At 42.0% G+C, this 19,923-nt stretch overlaps 2 protein-coding genes across 5 annotated transcripts in view; one reads left to right on the plus strand and one right to left on the minus strand.

Moving 5' to 3' along the window:
• NMT2 (N-myristoyltransferase 2) overlaps positions 1-15,795 on the plus strand; it is a 75,655-nt gene extending 59,860 nt beyond the window's left edge. For 2 of the 4 annotated variants that reach the window (XM_058681830.1, XM_058681831.1), the window contains 4 exons: positions 4,209-4,379; positions 10,911-11,078; positions 13,015-13,152; positions 13,324-15,795. In XM_058681830.1, coding sequence (XP_058537813.1) covers positions 4,209-4,379; positions 10,911-11,078; positions 13,015-13,152; positions 13,324-13,344 — 498 coding nt within the window. In that variant the 3' untranslated portion in view covers positions 13,345-15,795. Of the gene's footprint in view, positions 1-4,208; positions 4,380-10,910; positions 11,079-13,014; positions 13,153-13,323 lie in introns of those variants that run through there. The other 2 variants (XM_058681832.1, XM_058681834.1) reach the window with 2 other exon arrangements.
• A 952-nt stretch (positions 15,796-16,747) lies between these two features.
• RPP38 (ribonuclease P/MRP subunit p38) lies at positions 16,748-17,677 on the minus strand. Its single transcript, XM_058681835.1, has one exon. The coding sequence runs from the start codon at positions 17,675-17,677 to the stop codon at positions 16,832-16,834; it is 846 nt and encodes a 281-aa protein (XP_058537818.1). The 3' UTR covers positions 16,748-16,831.
• Positions 17,678-19,923: the final 2,246 nt, after the last annotated feature.

The following is a 19,923-nucleotide window of genomic DNA, read 5'->3' on the forward strand; positions in this document are numbered from 1 at the left end:
TAGGCAAAACACTGGAGGCAGGTTAATGTCCCAGTGTCCCCCCTCGGTGCTGCTGGCAGGACACACTTAGGAAGACGTCCTGAGACCCAGTGTTCTGCCTTCAGTAGCCACAGAAGCGTTCTTTGCCATTTAGCACCCTCCTGCTGCCTTTTTAAAGCCAATAACCGTAATCACTGCTTCCATCTCTGCTCTGGAATCTTGGCTCTAAGACAGTTTACACCACATAGCTCGACAGAGAACAACACAGCTTCTGTTTCTTAATAGAGTGCTGAGCCTTTTTTCTCTGATGTACTGATAAGCAGATTTTACACATATTTCAGTGAACAGAGTCCGAATGATGCATGTTAGTTGGACCCTGGGAAAGTAAGTCTGATTGAGACCACAGAGTTTGCTTATGAAACGTTGGATTTTCTCAGTCACTAGAAATGTCTTTGTTTTTTATTGAATTCTCCGAAACATGACCACCTTACTGTTTTGGGTTATGCCTAAACTTAATCATTTTTTATCCAGGCTTAGCGTTCTCCCCCCCTCTTTCTGAGGACCACAGCTATAACTTGAGGGTTTATTTCACAGTTTAAAGTTTATTTCTTGCTTCTGTAGATGTTTTGGAGAGTGTGTGACTTTATGATGTTAGAAGCAAGTTTAGGGACTGAGACACATGGCCATTATGAGCCAGCAAAAATAAATATTCTTCCTCTGTTTTCTGGGATCTTGCCTTTTTTTTTTTTTTTTTAATGCTTATTTATTTATTTTGAGACAGAGTGTGAGCAAGAGAGGGTCAGAGAGAGAGGGAAGGAGAGAATCCCAAGCAGGCTCCATGCCATCAGTGCAGAGCCCAATGTGAGGCACAAACTGTGAGATCGCATGACCTGAGCTGAAACCAAGAGTCGCTTAACTGACTGAGCCACCCAGGCTCCCCTTGCATTTTTCTTATAGCTGATACTGTCTGATGTTCCTTTAAAAAAAAAAAAAAAATTCTGCATAAAAGCACTTGAAGTGCTTACAAATTGCCCAGTGCATATACATTCTCTCTGCCTGTTTGCCCAAACACTGTTTCCCTGAGTTTTCCATTCTCAGTTCTACACCCCTTATTCTCACCTTTGGAGACCTGAGTCAACACTTCTCGAAGTGCAGTCCTGGGACCCTGGAAGTCCTCGAGTCTGTTGTAGAGGAGTCTGTGATGTCAACACTATTTTTGTAGTAACATTGAAACATAAAATGCATTTTTCGCTGAAATTGTCCTGCAGATGTGCTGTGAAGTCTACCAGTGGTCGTATGGAATGTGTGCTCCAGTATTGTTTTGTTGTAAAATTTTCTCTGTTTGAATTTCTAGTATGATAGATATAGGTAGATAGAACCCACATAAGCAAAACTTTCTGGGAATATTCAATTTTTAAGAGGGTAAAGGGGTTTCAGACAAAAATATTTGGGAACTGCTGCTTTAAAGATGTCTGCCGGGCAAAAGATGTTGATTTTAGTGATTTTGCAGTATAAATATTCAGTGAATGAGAATTGTCCTGCAGAAGAATGTTCTGGTCTAGGAAGAAGCTGGCAAGCTTTTTCTTCATTTCTGAATGTCTGCTTAACAGATGCATGTATCCTGTTGCTTTCATTAGTGAATCTAATCGCTCGATCTTGTTACTGAACCAGTAGCAAAAGAAAAAGCAGTTTAATGTTGAGCAGGCTGCTTAAAAATTTATCAAGGTCATCGTCATGGAAGAAAATCATCTTTTTAAATGACTTTTTAAAATACATTCTTTCTAGGGGCTCCTGGGTGGCTCAATCCAGTAAGCATCCGACTTGGGCTCAGGTCATGATCTTGCAGTTTGTGAGTTCAAGCCCCACATCGGGCTCTGCACCCACTTGGGATTCTCTCTCTCTCTCTTTCTGCCCTTCCCCAACTTGTGCGTGCTCTGTCTCTCTCAAAATAAATAAATAAACTTCAAAAAAATAAAAATATACATTCTTTGTATATATATTTTAGTTTTCCTGTTAGCATGGAGAAATATACATTGATTAGGGGCACCTGGGTGGCTCAGTCAGTTAAGCATCTGACTTCAGCTCAGGTCATGATCTCGCAGTTCATAGTTCGCGCCCCACATTGGTCTCTGTGCTGTGACAGCTCGGAGCCTGGAGCCTGCTTTGGATTCTGTGTCTCCCCCCACCCTCCCCCCATCTCTGCCCCTCCCCTGTGCGTCTCTATCTTTCTCTCAAAAATAAATAAAACTATCTAAAAATATATATATGCATTGATTACATTTAACAGTATTTGGAAATCACATGGGTTCCATCTTCCCGTGAATCTGCAGTATAGAAATGCTACCAAACACTAAAATTGGTTCAGGGGAAACAAAAGAAGAAAAGAATTTATGCCAGGCTTACGCATAAGTGCCAGGCAAAGAAATCTCATCTTTGCAGAGCAGACAGTGACTTTTTTCCCTGTGTGCAGCCTTCACCACAGCTTACTAGGTAAATGATTGTGGTACAAAACGTAGGAATTTATTCATTCATGCATTCATTCAGCACACATTCGGGCTGTTATTGCCCTGCCTGCTTGAGGGGTTAAGCGTTCGTTGGAAGCTAGGACCTGGAGATTTCCCATCCTTTCGCTTTGTGCTCCACAGAAAGGCCACATGAGTTCTCTACAGTGTTAAGGACTTACATTCTCTCAGTTTAGACGATTACACTGTATTTTAGCTGCATTCCTGTGTCTTCATAGATTACATGAATCATAACAGAATGGCACATAGTAAGGACATTCGGTCTGTAAATACAAAGAACAAATTGCTCAATCCCACTAATCAGTAATCAGTCAGCATTGTTTGTCATGGACCCTTAGAAACCTCAGCACAGCCACTGAGATGGATCAGAGCCAGCACTCAGGATGAAAACCTATTTTCCACCATCGGCTTCTCCTGTCCTTCTAGACTAGGGCATGCAGGAACTGTAATGATGTAATTTTAGAGGCAGTATTTAATTTTAAAGTATTTAAAAATAACTTAGAATAGGAAAGGTAGACTAGCAGTATTTATATATAGTTACTTATTGGTTAAAATGTACCCCCTATTTAGGGGCACCTGGGTGGCTCAGTCGGTTAAGCAACTGACTTCAGCTCAGGTCATGATCTTACGGTTCGTGGGTTTGAGCCCCGTGATGGGCTTTGTGCTGACAGCTTGGAGCCTGGAGCCTGCTTTGGATTTTGTGTCTCCCTCTCTCTCTACCCCTCCCCTGCTCATGCTTTGTCTATCTCTCAAAAATAAATAAAAACGTTAAAAATATTTTTTTAATGTGCCCACTGTTTCTAAAAGAAAAGTTAACTGGGCAAATGAAACTGTTTTAATATTTTTAATATTTTGTACAAACAAGCACATGTAGTGGGTTTTCCCACTTCTAGGCTCAAGTGTCCTGGTGTCCAGGCAGTTCCTAGGGAGCTAAGTGATGTCTGGAACTCTTGGAGACAAGCAGTTGAACAAATCCACATGGTGACCTGTTCGGACCTTTAGGTTAATTCTGTTCCTCACAGAAATCGTGATGCTCTGGAATGATGGATTCAGTTGCCTGCTCTGATCACCTTTTAATCAAAAGATGGCATGAGAGGCCAGGGCCAGTACTCGGCCGCTCGCCATTCCCCTTTAGAAAATAGCTGACTGTTAAAACGCTCTCCCTTCCCATTCTGACCAACATGATTTACTTTTATTTCATTTTTGTTGCTCATAAGAACAAAATTCCAACAGCCTTTTCGCAGGCTATTGAATAAAGTAAGACTCTTAACTGTTTTCATCTGCATTTTCAACATGTCAGGGCAGTTTTAAAGCACAGTATTCTAGAACACATGCTGATAAGATCGTTCTGCCCTGTGATGTGAGCTGTTAAAAGTCGCGGCTCTGGAACGCGGATCAGCTTGTAGTGTTCCCTTTGACTTTGAGCAGTATTGTCACGGGCAGTACTGACCAAAGAGCAGGCACACGGACAGAGGGAACAGTATACGCCGTCGAACGTATATTCTCAGTCAGTGCTTCTCAAACTTGAATGTGTATACAGATCACCAGGGAATCTTGTTAAATTGCAGATTCTGAGCCGTGCAGGTGGTGGGGGTGGTGCGCAGCACTCAGCAGTTCTGACAAGCTCCCAGGTGACGCCGAGACAGCTGGCCTTTTATTCCTCTTCTATTTAAACTTCCCAATTTGTTTTGTTTTTACTGCAACAAGGCCACCAAGACTTCAGGCTTGAGGCCAATGGAACCGAGAGACATCAAGGCGGTTCGCGACTTAACCAACACTTACCTGAAGCAGTTTCATCTCGCCCCGGTGATGGATGAAGAGGACATAGCTCACTGGTTCCTCCCCCAGGAGCACATTATCGACACGTTTGTAGTGGAGGTAAAGATGAGGTGATAAGATAGTACAGAGAAGTGTGAAAACACCATCTGGTCAGGTCTGTTTGCTGGAAGAATCAAAGAATGCCCCCCCTCCCTTTCCTTCTTTCTCTTGTGTCTCTGCTTCTAGACCAGATTTCTGCTCACCCTGATAGAACCAGACTTTCTTCTTACAGTTTCCATTCCTGGAGTAGAGCACATTTTTACTAGTTGTTAATGGGAAATTAGGATGCTCTTCTGTTGGTCCCTGTGTGATCAGTTGCTTTACCCAGTTTTGAAAATGCCAGTTTGGCTGACATACACTCCAAAGTTTAATACCCTTTTGTTTCACAAAACTGGCTTAACTGAACTGCTTTTTGGTTGAGATGGCCAAACTCAGCCACTTAACCCTTGTTCAGGAAAGGAAGGAAAGAAACCCTTGTTCAGGAAGGAAAAGTGACAGTCTGGATCTTCTGTTGATTGGTTAGACAGATTTAACATGATGCTTTCTAAGCCCTCCCCTCCCCCCCTTTTTTTTAAAGCTTGGAATTTGTTGTCCAAATGACGTTTCACTTAGAACCTCTTTTGGGTGACATGGGATTAGGTTGGAAAGTTGAGATTTAATCTGGTAAGTACCTGGAGGAGAGGAGAAGTGAGGCGGCAGTTAGAAGTCCTGGTGGTGGCCTACTCACCCGTTCAGTTGCGAGCCTTGAGCCGGAAGTGTGTTGCCAGCCCTGTCGGGCATCGGTCCGGATAGGGGATGACAGCCAAGTGAGGGCAGAAGCGGCGAAAATGGACAGGGTGAATTCAAAGGACCTTTCTGGAGAACAGCAAGCTTTTATTTCTGAAAACCGCGCTGGAGTGGACATCTCGATACTCAGATCTTTATGCACTTGTGTAAGTTTCTCCAGGTCAGCAGTTCTCAAAGTTTTTGATGTCAGGACTTCTTGACTCAAGAATTATTGAGGACCCAATTTTTTGTTTGTTTGTTTTTATTTTTCTTTTATTTCTAGGGATAATATTTACAGGTATTTATTACATTGAAAGTTGAAACAAAAATGTGTATTATTTTATAAAGCAGATAGAGAAAGCCAAATACTGTATGTTCTCACTTCTATGTAGAATCCAAAACAAAAACAAAAACACCTGACAGATGCAGGAAACAGCTTGGTGGCTGCCCAGAGTAGGGGGTGGGTTGAAGAGGGTCAAAAGCTATAAACTTCCAGTTAATAAAATAAGTCGTGAGGATGTAATATACAGCATAGTGTCAATATATTTGAAAGGAGCTAAGAGAGTAGATCTTAAAAGTTCTTATCATAAGAAAAAACAATTATTACTGCATGCGGTGATGGATTTTAACTTACTGTGATCATTTTGCAGTATATACAAATATTGAGTTAGTACCTTGTACACTTGAAAGTCATATTATGTTATGTGTCAGTTGTATCTTAGTTTAAAAAACAATAAATAATTGAAATATATGTATACTATTTAATAACAATAGGACAAGAATAAACATGTTACCTAAATAACATGATTTTCATGAAAAACACCTATTTTCCAAAGCAACAAAATTAAGAATGGTACGTTTTGTATTTCTGCAAATCTCTCTAACATCCGATTTACTAGAAGAGAGCTGGGTCCTCCCAGCTGCTTCTGCATCCCATCTATTGTGATGTGCTCTTTTGGCTGAAGCATGTGGGGAAAAATCCTTCACAGGAAGTATTGAAGAGAAGGGAAAGAATGAGTATTTTAATAGCCTGTTCAAATCATTTTGAATATTCTCTATCTGAAAGCATGTTAATGAACGGCTCATATTCTGTTAGATTAAAACCCACTGGTGCGTCTTGTGCTTTGATCATTCTTTCACCAGTGTATGAGTTTGTAATGTCATAGATTGGTCATTTGGGAAATAATTGGTTCGCTGAGTTACACATCTTCCAAACTCTATACCTTCGGGCTTTCTTTGAGACAACCTTTGTGTTTCCAGACGCAGAAGGGCTAGATGTTGCTTCCTTCCAGGCCGTCACACAGGATGTTAGAAGGATGAGTTCTTAAGGGTCGAGAGCTAATACAATTAATAATTCTTTAGTCACGGACATGCTTCAGTGAAGCTTCTTTTTAATCACGAGGGGGTGGCGGTGAAGAGTAAAATGACCACCGTACAGCTTGGTGCCACTGCCTTGTATTGTGCTGGGGCACGGGGAGCTGCACCGCCATCGTTTCTGCATCCTCAGTGCCCATGTCCACACGGTGAAGAAGGCATAGAACTTCTTAGTGCTGTTACGAAAATCGTTTTGATTTCACGGGCTTCTGGAAGGGTCTCGGGCACCCACAGGTGTTCACAGACCACATTTTGAGAACTGCTGCCCTAGGATGCATACTCAGAACTCTAACTGCAGAGTCTAAGGGTCAGACACGTCTTTAACCATCACTAGAGATTGCCAGACAGCTCACCAAAGTATCTCTTAGCAGCGGATGAGAGTTCCTCTTTCTGCACATCCTCACTAACACTTGGTTTTATCAGACTTTAAATTTAGGTTGGTCTGATGGATATCACATGGTTTGTTTTTAATCTGTTCTTATTACTGATGAATTTGAACATCGTCTGTTAGCCATCTGTATGCTGGTCATATACTTTGCCTTTTTTTTTTTTTTAACTATCATCTTGGTTTCTAAAAGTTTTTGCATGTGTTGAATAATAATACTCGAATTGTGCTCTATTTCTGGGTTCTCTCTTCTGTTCCATTGATCTGTGGTGTCTGTTCCTGCCACCCTGTCTTAATTACCATAGCTCTGTAGAAGCCTTGATATGAGGCAGAGTGATTCATCCCACTTTATTCTTCTTTGTCAATTATTTTGATCTATTTCCTTGACCTTTCCTTCATAAATTGTAGAATAAGCTTGTCTTTGTCTACAGAATACCTTGCTGGGATTCTGATAAGAATGCATTAACCTATAAATTAATTTGGGGAGAACTGACAGGTCTTCCAGTCCATAGACATGATATGTCTCTATTTTAATCTTTTCAATTTTATTTTATCAGCATTTTATAATTCTAAATTTTCAAGTTGATAAGAGTAAAGTTGTTTCATTATTCTCACGTCCTTCTAATGGCTACAGGATCCATAGTGATAATGCTTATTACATTCCTGATACTGATACATTTGTGTCTTCTTTTTTTATGTTTGCACCAAATCAACTGTAATTGACTTTTTTCCACAAAGAACAAGACTTTTGTTTTATTGATTTTTCTCTGTTTTCCTATGTTTGGTGTCATTGATTTCTGATCTTATATTTATTATTTCCTTCCTTTTGCTTTCTTTGGGCTTATCATACTCTTTCTTGTCTTGTCCCTTGAGGGATGGACTTAGATTACTGAGGCCTTTCCTTGTTACGTGTAAGCACGTAGTTCTCTAAGTGTCCCTCCCTCCACTGCTCTAGCTTCATCCTAGTATTTTAATGTGTCGTATTTTCATTTTCGTTTGGTTCTATGTATATTTTTAAATTTCTTTTGGAACTTCCTCGTTGAGCCACGGACTATTTAGAATTCTGTTCAACTTTGACACGCTCAGAGATTTCCTATTGATTTCTAGTTTCATTCTATTATGGTTGGATAAGACACTTTGTATGATTTCAGCTCTATTAAGGTTCTTGAGGTTTGTTTTAGGCCCATGTGGTCTATCTTGGTGAATGTGTGTGAAATGTGTATTCTGCTCTTTTGAGGTGGAGTGTTTGTTCTCTGTATGCCATTTAGATCCTTTTGTTATTATTCAGATTTTCTGCTTCTTGATGGTTTTCTTGCCAGCAGTTCTGTCAGTTGATGAGAGGAGTGTGAAAGTCCCCGACTATAACTTCGTATTTTGCCCATTTCTCCTTCCAGCTCTCTCAGTTTTTCTTGATGTATTTTGATGGTCTTGTTTGGTACATATACACTTAGGACCTTTCTGTCTTCTCAGGGGATCAGTATTTTTATCAACATGTAATATCCCTCTTTGTTTGAGGTAACTTTCTTTGCTGTGAAGTCTACTTGATTGGGTGTTAATATAGTCACTCCTGTTTTCAAATTAATGTTTATACGGTATGTCTCATATAGCCTTTTAACTTTCAGCTTACCCACATCATTGAATTTGAAGTGAGTTTCTTAAAAACAGCATGTCACTGAGCCATGTTTCTTTATCCACTCTGCCAGTCTTTTCATTGGTGTATTTAGATCATCTACGTTTGATAATTACTGATGTGTTCAAGCTTAAGTCTACCATTTTATTATTTGTTCTCCATTTGTTTCTTCTGGTTCTTATTCCTCTGTTTCTCTTCCTTGCCTTCCTGTGGATTACTTGAACATTTCTTTAGGACTAATCTTGATGTATTTATGGTGCATTTGAGCATATTTATATAGGTTGCATGATGGTCGCTGTGGGCATGTCTGTGTGTGTGTGTGTGACTTATCACAGGCAACTGGTCTCAACAATCAACATTTTACCACTTCAAGTGACATTACTTCCATCAGATCTCTTTATCCTGACTTTCTTTTTAAGTTTATTTATTTTGAGACAGACAGGGACAGTGCGAGTTGAGGGAGGGGCAGAGCAAGAGGGAGACAGAGAATCCCAAGCTGGTTCCACTGTGCCAGCATGGAACCCCATGCAGGAATTCAAACTCCTGAAACCGTGAGATCATGACCTGAGCCAAAACCAAGAGCCGGACACTCAATTGGCTGAGCCACCAGGCTCTCCATCTTTTTGACTTTTAAATATTGTCTTGAGTATCAGATGGTTTTACAACTTGTGTTTCAGTCATCAAGTCGATTTATAAAACTCATGAGGAGAGGCATAGTTTACAGCATGTACCAGGATTTCCGCTCTGTTGTTCCTTCTTACTTCCTGATGCACTAAGATTCCTTCTGTTATTATTTCATTTCTATTTGGAGAATGTCCTTTGGCCAGTCTTAAAGGTAGGTCTACTAGCAGCAAATTCTTTTAGTTTTCATTTGTCCTAGAATGTCCTTATTTCTCCTTCATTCCTGAAGGGTAGTTTCACCAAAAGCAGAATTCATGGTTGATCGTTCTTTTCTTCCAGCACTTATAAATGATGTGCATTCCTCCTGCCTCTGTGGCTTCTGATGAGGAACCTGCTGTAATGTGAATCTCTTGGTTATGGTAATGTAAGGTAATGGTAATGTAATGGTATTCTCCTTGGTAATGTCTCATTTCTCTGTGGCTACTTTCAGGACTTTTCTTTGTCTTTAGTTTTCAGAACTGTAATTAGGATCCATCTTGGAGTGGATTTCTTTGGGTTTTTCCTGTTAAGATTCGCTCAGCTTCTTGAATCTATTGTGTGTGTTTTGCCAAATCTGGGAATCTTTTCAGTCATTATTTCTTCTGCTTTTGTAGCTCACATTTTTTTCTTTTTCTTTGATTTCTTGTGGGACTCTCCTGATAGGATTGTTGGGTCTTTTGTCGTTCTCCCACAGATCCCTGAGACTTAATTCTTTTTTTTTTTTTTCTTTTTCCCCAGTCTATTTTCTCTGTTATTTTTTCATACTGGGTACATTCTACTGAATTCCTCAAGGGCAGTGATTTCTGTCCTCTGTCATCTCCACTCCACTATTGAGCCCATCGAGTGAGTTTTGTTTTTCAAGTGGAAGTCCTTATTAAAGCTGAAAATTGAGGTCTTTAATTCAACTTGAATATTGAGCTAGCTGCTAATAGAGAGCAGTAGAGAATCACTTTAGCAAAACATGGTTAGTTTCTTAATGTCCGAAAACCGGTTTCGTATATCAGAAGCATTAAGAAAAACAGTATATCCCTTATGGAATTTTCTGCCAAAAGAAATACTAGCAAGAACATATGTGTTGTCTAGTCTCTTCAGCTGTGTATAATTCAGGCATATCACAGTTTGAATTGTATGCCATCCGCATAGGCCACCAGAGCTAATGTAAACAACCCAAACAATACTGGCTAGCTTTTTATATTAAAAGGTATACCAGGGATGGTGAAATCAAGACCATTGTTTGGGTCCCTTTTGATTTTTGGTTGCTTCAGATTCACAGGTGTGTCTGCCTTTCACAAGCTTCTCAAAACAGCTGCTACACTCTGTTGACCTCACTTTAAGCTGATAAAATTCTTGCTCTGTGCCAAGAAGATGTTAGATTGATACAGTATCTTTTAGTTGGGAAAGATGGCCTTCCGGTCCCTGGAGCTCTTGTTTCTGCAAAAACAGTGAATCTGCTTTCATCTCTGTTCCAAGGGTCTAGGGAGACTCATTAGTCAAGCTAAGGGAAACTTTCCTGTTAGAACATTCTGCTTCTTAAGAAGGTTAGGCAAATTGCCAGCCAGCACTAGGCTAAGTAGGGTCTAACTCCATGCTGCTTCTCAGGCTCTACCCAACATACCCTAAGGGCCCCCCAAACCCAGACTGCTGACAGAGACGTAGGAGGTGCTGCCTTTTTTCATAAAGTTCCCGTACAAGTCAGAAATCAAAAAGTTCGCTTAAATGCACGGATGCAGCGTGTTCAAGGAAGGAGGTATTTACCTGACTTACCTTTGTCCTTTAGAACTCCAGTGGTAAACTAACTGACTTCCTGAGCTTCTACACACTCCCCTCCACAGTCATGCACCACCCTGCTCACAAGAGCCTCAAAGCTGCCTACTCCTTCTACAACATTCACACCGAGACGCCCCTGCTGGACCTCATGAGTGACGCACTCATTATAGCCAAGCTGGTAAGTGACTGACTCCTTTTTTGTCTGTTTCTCCATATCTGCGTGTCAGTGTGTATAAAACCTCTTACTGTATTTTCCTCTACACGGGTGCAATTCATTAGAGATTTAAAAAAAAAATTTTTTTTTAACGTTTATTTGCTTTTGAGAGACAGAGAAAGAGAACCAGCAGGGGAGGAACAGAGAGAGAGGGAGACACAGAATCCGAAGCAGGCTCCAGGCTCTGAGCTGTCAGCACAGAGCCTGATGCAGGGCTCAAACCCACGAACTGCGAGATCATGACCTCAGCTGAAGTCAGTTGTGTAACCAACTGAGCCACTCAGGCGCCCCTCATTTGAGATGTTTTTTTACTGTTGACCATCAGAGGAACAATTTTGATAAGAATTTCTTTTAAAACTTCAGTGACTGTTTGCATCATTAATTCTGTTTGCAACTTAACCAAAAACATTTTGTGCAAATTAGAAACTTTTTTGTTTTTAATGTTTATTTTTGAGAGCAGAGAGAGACAGAGCACAAGCAGGGGAGGGGCACAGAGAGAGGGATACACAGAATCCAAAACAGGCTCTGGGCTCTGAGCTGTCAGCACAGAGCCTGACGTGGGCTCGAACTCACAAGCCTTGAGATCATGACCTGAGCTGAAGTCGGATGTTTAACCGACTGAGCCACCCAGGTGCCCCCAAATTAGAAACTGCTAACCCTCATATAAGAATGCATAAAACTCATAATACAAGGCATATAGGGAAAATACATGATGCTTGATACAAGGAACATACATGTTTGTGTTGTAGTGAATAATTAGCAACAACAACCTTATTTTGGACTCAACTAGTCTCTGAATTTTAAAATAAAAGGCATTTTGAAAAATGAAAGGAATTAAATTCAAAATGTGCTATCCTATATTTGCAGTATTTTTCTAGTTGTAGTAATTAGGATAATTGTTAAATTCTTGCTACAAATAAACATTTTGTTTTAAAAGTAAGTTGAGGGGCACCCGAGTGGCTCAGTTGGTTGAGTGTCTGACTCTTGATTTTGGCTCAGGTCATGATCTCACCACGGTGAGTTCGAGCCCCACGTCAGGCTCCACACTGAGCACGGAGCCTGCTTGAGATTCTCTCTCTTAAAAAAAAAAAAAAAGAAAGAGAAAAAAAAAAGTTGAAATTAGCTAACAGTTATTTTGATGTAATTATTAAACATGAGAAAATGTTATTTGTGAGAAACCGGGAACAACACGTGAGACATATCTGCATTTATCTGGCATTTGATAACTGAAAACATTTTTTTTTTAACATTGTACTCTTGGATCCCCAAGTCAACATTATCCAGATTCTTTGATCCTGTTCTTTTTCAGCTACTTCCTCCCCCCCATAAAAGGCCGACAATAAATGATTTAAAGCAAAACCCCTGAGAAATAGAAATTTAGGTGCTTCATCTATACCACGTCTTTCATGGTATTATTACTTAACATTTTTAAGAAATTAGATTTTTACTAGTAAAATGTTACTAAATTTACTTCCCAGCAGCAGCCCAAGACAAGGATACACTTGAAGTCGTTAAAGCTCTAGCTAAGTCAGAACTTCAAAAGGCCAATAACTAACAGTTCTGGAGACAGAGCCATCTGGGCAAAATGTTCCTTCTAAAACAGGGACAGAATATTCTCAGAGATCTTCATAGATTATGTTAGTGTTAGCCAACATACTACCGATTTGGACTGAGCATTTCCGGGTAAGCCTCCTGACTCCGTCAGACTCGCTGCTAGTTTTATAAGACCATTTGAACTGAGTTCTTCACCTACACATAGATTATAGACATTAAACCTCTTTAGGAGAAATGCATATTCAAGCTGTTAGTAGATGAATTAAATATTACACTGAAATACATAATAGAGGAAACACTCTGGTCCTTTGAAATTTAAATTTTTAAATCCTTTTTATATTGGCAGAAAGGATTTGATGTATTCAATGCACTAGATTTGATGGAAAATAAGACCTTCTTGGAAAAACTCAAGTTTGGCATAGGAGATGGCAATTTGCAGTATTATCTGTACAATTGGAGATGTCCAGGAACAGATTCTGAAAAGGTAAGTGAAGTTGACACACCCTTTATAAACTTCATACATTTACCTAGGAAATCCCATACTTGCTTCCCTTAGGATTGGTAAGGTGTTTTTTAGTAGCTTTTAAAACATACAGATCTGTTACACTATAATTTATTTTTTCTTGCTCACCTGTTGTGTTTCTTCCCTCCCTAGGTTGGACTAGTATTACAATAGATGGATATTTCTATTTCTAGAACTCTGGCATCATCATTTGTTAATATTCTATTTAATGATTCCTGGAACTGCCATTCCAAAGAAGAATAAAATAAAAGCACAACTTCGGCAAAATCGATGTCGTCAGTAACAATCAGAAAAGATGAAAAAACACCCATACGTGACCAATAGTACATCTTTCTAGCTAGAATGTTAACATTCTTTTTTTCCACTGTTCACCTATTTGTAGGAGGGATGAAAGGGTACAAAGAGCACATTCCTCGAATTTTCAGACTTTTGGCTGTCTCCTGATGAAGAGAAGGGATTTTTCCTCTCTGTAGAAAAGGGACTGTTTTTCTATGGACTGAACAGAAGTCACAGAATTGTGTAAGCACATCTTTGCTGTTGTGTGGAGATGAACTGCTGCATTTCTTTGATTAAGTGTTGGTCTGTTTGTCCATGTAACAGAATGAAGGATCCATCTGGCAAATCGGTACTTCCCCACCTTGCACAGTGTGATTGAGAGCGTTTATGGAACCGGGACGTGTGTAACTCAGTGAGGAGTGGGGGGTGTCTAAGTATATAGTGAGATCAAAATGTACCGGGGACTAGTAAGTACATTTATTTCTCCAGGAGCAGAGGCGCCAAATAAGTAAACACATAGATTTGTACTTTGATCTTCAACAGGTCAGTGGATTGGTTTCAGAAGCAAAGTTTTGTGCAAACACGGTCTCTGTGAGTCTACACCCATGGCTGACTAGACTTTGCTGCTGCTGCACATACTCGCTTCTTCTCGGCAGCAACAAGAGATGTGAGGCAAAGAAAATAAAAGCTCTAAAGCCAAAAGAAATGCTCAGTGGAATTTATTAGTGCTATCAGGACATTGATAGTTTGAATGTTTTTATTACTTATGCAAAATTGCACATGTTCCTTTATGCTGACTTTAATTTATCATGAAAGCTGTCATGCTAATGGAAAATGTTATTTGTAAATAAGTGTTCATAATTTTGTTACTGATGGTGTTTTTATCTAGAATTTGAAAACCAGTTTTCTCAGTGTACATATCTACGTGCATATTAACTGCCAGTAGTCCAGGAGGGGGAAAACGTGAACGAGGCCATGTGGAAACTGGCTTTGGCTCAAATACCACAAAGTAGATATACTTGTTCCTGCCTTTACTGTACCAGTGCCTAGGCTCTTCAGTCCAGAAAAATTGCATTGTCGACAATATGACAGTCTTTATGTTGTAAGTGGTCAGATGAAACTGGTCATACCTTATACCAGGCAGGACCTAGCAAACTATGGCCCATGAGCCAAATCCAGCCCATCACCTCTTTTTGTACAGCCCGTGAGCTAAGAATGGTTTTTACATGTTTGAATGGTTCCGGGGGTGGGGGTGGGGGGGGGAGGATCAAAGAAAAATAACATCTTGTGATGTGAAAATTATAGGAAATGCAGATTTCAGCATCCATACATAAAGTGTCACTGGAACACAGCCACACTCACTTGCTTACGCATTTCCTGTGGCTGCTTCACACTACAAAAGGCCGAGTTGTGTTATTCTGACAGCACTGTATGGCCCAAAAGGCCTAGCGTATTTACTACCTGGCCCTTTACAGAAAAAAAAATTTTGTCAGCTCTGACTTAACACTAAAGAGCTGAAAGCCACTTTCCGCACAAGATTAAACCCACAGCCGTGGCAGCCCCGAGACCACCACTAGAGGGCCCCCGGGGGGCCACAGTAGTGCCTGAGGACGGGGATGGTTTCTGAAGACCAATGATTCGGACCCAACTGCATTACCCCATTCTTCCTTAACAGGAGAGTGGCTTTGGAAGCAAAACTGAACTAATTCATTGAAACACCAAGAATTAAGTAAACGGGATTTTTTTTTAATTAAAAAAAAATTTTTTTTAATGTTTATTCTTGAGAGAGACAGAGAGAGAGAGAATGAACGGGGAAGGGGCAGGGAAAGGGAGACACAGTACCCAAAGCAGGCCCCAGGCGCTGAGCTGTCAGCACAGAGCCCCACGCGGGGCTCTAACTCACGAAACTGGAGATCATGACCTGAGCCTAAGTCAGGTGTTTAACCACCTAAGTCACCCAGGCACCCCAAGTAAATGGAATTTTAAGTTTATCTGGACTCAAGGCTCTTAGCTGGGAATTAGGGATTTTAATCTGGCGTCAAGACTATAGTTGGGAATTATATTCCACTCATTTTTATGGCACAGTCTTACATGAAGCAGGTTTTCAAATAATTGCAGAATTGCCAAATTTTATCACAAGCTCCCCTCGTGATGAGACTATGGCACTTTTCCTTTGTTTACATAATTCAGTTGTAGAATTCAGTTTTCCTGTCATTTTTAAATGCACTAGTTAATAAATGTCACATTTCCCTCTCTATAATTTAGGCAGATTACCAGTAAATATTTCAAAATTGAAAATCAGTAAAATCGCTTGTGTTGATAAAGTTATTAGGACTAAATTTTTTTTTAATGTTTCTTTTTGCGAGAAAGGGAAGGGAGGGGCAGGGAGGAAGGGGGACAGAGGATCCCAAGAGGGCTCCACACTGACGCCCCATCAGTTTACTTTTTTTAATTCTCTTCCTGACTTATTTCACCTAATTACCGGCCTACTTTGTACCCATGTTATATTTCCAAGAAAGTAAGTTAACCACGTAAAGGGGTGAACTTCAGCCATTCAAAATACCGTGTCTGGCTTTTTTTTATGAACATTAAGCCTTTCTCCCAAGCTCATGCATTTGCCTACCTACAAAGTTAAATCAACAGGAAGTTAAGAAAAAAAGATTTTTTTGTGATGTTTCTTTTTTTAAATTTTTGTCTTACTGTTTATTTATTATTGAGAGACAGAGAGAGACAGAGCATGAGCACTGGAGAGACAGAGAGAGGGGGAGACACAGAATCAGAGGCAAGCTCCAGGCTCTGTGCAAGCTGTCAGCACAGAGCCCGATGTGGGGCTCGAACCCGCAAACCGCGAGACCATGACCTGAGCTGAAGTCGGTCGCTTAACCCACTGAGCCACCCAGGTGCCCCGTTTTTGTGATGTTTCTAAAGACGATGTATTGTTTGGTGTTTGGTAGCTCTTTTAAAGCTGATGATGCATCTGCAGTCCGCTCTCACCGGCAGCACTAGCTAGAACCTGTTTACTGTGGCACACCTTCCAAGCCTGCCAGAAAGATGATGAGTGTCGTGGGATGCAGATTTTCTTGCTTACTAGCATTGGTACCAGCCTCTTGGAAAGTGAATTTATACATGCATGGACATTAGTCGCAATAAACTTTTGTTACGGTATTCGTACTTCTGGATATTTTCTGCACTTAGTGTTTTCAAGCGTCAGCCCATCCAGCTATACAAAGAGTCTTACACATATGAAACGGATGTTACTAAAAGTATTCAAGAATATACGTAAAAATAACGCATTTTATTAGTTCCAAGGCTTCTTCGTAAAGTGTCATCTTACAACTGTGTGAAACGATAAGTTGACCCAAGATTACTTTGAGGTCGTTTTTTTACCTTTGGGTGGTTTCCTTATCTTATTGGGGTTTGGAATCAGTTTCTTTATTTTAAGGGGTTGTAACACCACAGTCTGCTGACTTCCAACAAGCTTTCTTTTCTGTTTAGAGAGGTCTTCAAAGGACGTGTCCAAAATCTCTCTGTCTCGGCTTTCTGAGGACGCAGTGTCTAAACTTGCCCCGGAGTCCTCGGGTCTGCCTTGAAGCCAGGGCACGTGTAAGCTGGGTACTCGGGGGATTATAGCTCTGACTTCAGCGTCAAAGGCTGTGGTGGTCTTTTTGAACCCCAAGGCCAGGACGCACTTCAGGCCGATGACCGGTGCGAGCCTCTCGCTGAGCCGGGGAACCTGGCAAGCGGGAACCGCCCGGCTCAGACTTAACTGAATCAGGTGCGAGGTGAGGATAGCGGGCTTGGCTGACCTGCACACCAGGACCAGCAGCAGCCCGTTCCTTTCCAGAGCGCGGGTGACTTCATTGATGCCAATGGCGAGCTGCTTCCTGACGTCCACGGGGGTCCACCCTGACCCCTGCTCGCTACCTTCTGGCGGTTTCTCCTTCGGGCCCTCGCTCTTCTCAACCTCTGTGCCACACCTGTCTGGGCTTGGTTTTTTTAAAAACTGCTTTCTCTTTTTCTTCTTATCCTCAATCTTCCGAAGCCCAAGAGATTTAAATCTGTCTTCAAGCGTCTGCAGTATGAAGTGCATGTGTTCTCTCTCGAGCGCGCTCCAGCAGATGGCGTAAGGGTTGTTCAGCGAGGTCTTTACGGTTAAGGGTCTCGTCTTCCGAACGGAGCCCCTCCCCGGTGCCTGAGGAGCCGCGGCCATTCCGAAAAATCTCTCGTGGAGAAGCAAACGACAAAGTAAAACTCGTGTTACTGGCAGTGCATGTCATAAGAGTATCCTGTCTGTACTTTGGTTCTCGATGGGCCACAGCAAGCCTCGTTCCACAGAACTGATTACGTGACCATACACGAGACCTCTTTTAAGACTAAGGCATTTCTTTTCCCCATTTTTTCATGACTTTGTCTTTATTCGTATACAGGCAATATATACATGTTTTTACATTACTGCAATCACCGTGACGTTCTATTTATTTATTTCCTTTATTAAAAATGTTCCATGTTTCTACCTGTTCATGGTCATTCTTTTAAGGACTGCGTGGTATTAATCTTACAATTCTGCCAACATTTTCTAAGATGCTCTCCAGTCAGGCTTCATTCAGCAAACACTCCCTGAGCACCTCCGGCGTGCAGGCAGCGTTCCAGTCACTGGGCTCGGCAGGGAACCAAAACCAAGTCCACCTGCACAGAGCTCACTGTGAGCGCCTGGAAGCCTCTGCCATTCATGATTACCGACCAGGTGTGAGTTAATCCACGCACACGGCTAAATACTCAAATGATATTTTCGTTCTATGCCCTTTGTAAGCCTCCCTCCCTCCCCAGACCCTAAGCTTCTGTGTGACCCTCCTCGAACATCTAGAGACAGAGACACGGGCGTACATTCCCCCTGCCCGGTTATTCCAAGAGACTGCTCCTCCAACTGGCAATCTGCTGAAAATCAGGGGAATTTTGTCCTGAAACTTGAAAAAGAAAAATAGGAAGGCTCCTTCTTGGGAAGCTGTTGTAAACCACTGATGTGGGAAGCACATCCTGGCTCTCCTTCCCAGAGCAAGCGCATTTCTCTTCCCTCACTGTTATGCCTCGCTTCTTCCTGGGGCTCAGCCCACAGTGACCTACGTGGCAAAGCTGAAGGGGGCTAAACAAGCCAGCCCCCGACGAGTCTGGCATCTGGAACTGTCCCGGTTTTCAGGTAACCAGATGTTCTCCTTCCAGACAGTCCCTCATTCCAAACCACGTATCCCACCGAGGCCTGCCTTCCCCGACATGCCCCCTGCACAATGAAGTCCGCTCCAGTTAAACTTCCACTCACCCAGGCTGGCTACTACTGATGGTGACAGGCGTCTCTGTGGAGCGTGTCAGAAGCGAGAAGGCACTTTCTCCATGCATCACTTGATTCTCACACAACTCCCGTATGATTGCCCAACGTGTGGGTAAGAAAACAGCCTTGACTTTAAGCGCCTTGCCCAAAGTCACAGCCGGTTTTCCGGACCCAAATTTGATGCCCTTTCAATCCTGGCTGCACCTCAAAAATAACCTGTTGCCTTTCAAAACCTACGGATGGGTTGGTCCTTAGACCGCACGTACTGAACTGGGAGCCCTGGGAATAGGGCCAGGGCGTCTATACTTGTAAAAAGCTGCCCAGGTGAATCTGATACTGAACAGGGTTACGAACTGCTGGGGTAGGGCTGTGGAAAACTGGACGGCCTTGGGAAATGGCCTCCTGACCTCCACTGGTCACTCCTCCTCCTAAGTCACCTTCTAACAGAAATCCAAAATTCAGCTCCTTCGGGCAAGGTCAGACCCTGTTCGTGCCCGTTCTGCCGGAGCCTCTGTATCTGCCGCAGAAGCCCACTGCACAGCACTCCTCGTCCTGCATTTTCCCCGTGTTCCCCTCAAGCTCCGGGAATCAGGAAGTGGGGACTGGGGGAGGCTGGCATCAGCTTGAAGGTGGTCATGAAGACGAGCAAGACAAATCTAACAGGGCTCTTGCCAAACCGCGAGTCCGTCAGCGTGCCTCGGTATTCGAACAGCACAGAATACTTAAACCCTTCAGTAAATACTTACAGTTATGTGCTCCGGAGGGGAGGCCAAGACAGGCGTGGGAACTCCCACCTTCAGAATCTAGCCGGGGAGATGAGAACCAAGCAGTTCAATAAGCACAGTCTTAGGTCACATGATCCAGAAAACAAAGTACTGACTGATGAGAAGTAACAGTTTTGGAGGAGAAAAACAGGCCTTGCTGAGGTGCCTTTTGTGCTATGTCTTGGGGGCATCCACGACCTACAAGATCAAGTGCAAACCCTCTAAGGTGACATACAAGGCCCTCCCCACTCTGGCCCCCCGTCTCCCCACCAGCCTTTCACCTTCTATGCCCCACCAGGCAGGATCACACCCTGCCACAGAACCACATATTGTTTAACGAGGCCTCCAGTTTCCCAGCTCTACATGTTC

This window comes from Neofelis nebulosa, chromosome 8 (assembly GCF_028018385.1).
Source record: "Neofelis nebulosa isolate mNeoNeb1 chromosome 8, mNeoNeb1.pri, whole genome shotgun sequence".
Taxonomy (NCBI): Eukaryota; Metazoa; Chordata; class Mammalia; order Carnivora; family Felidae; genus Neofelis; species Neofelis nebulosa.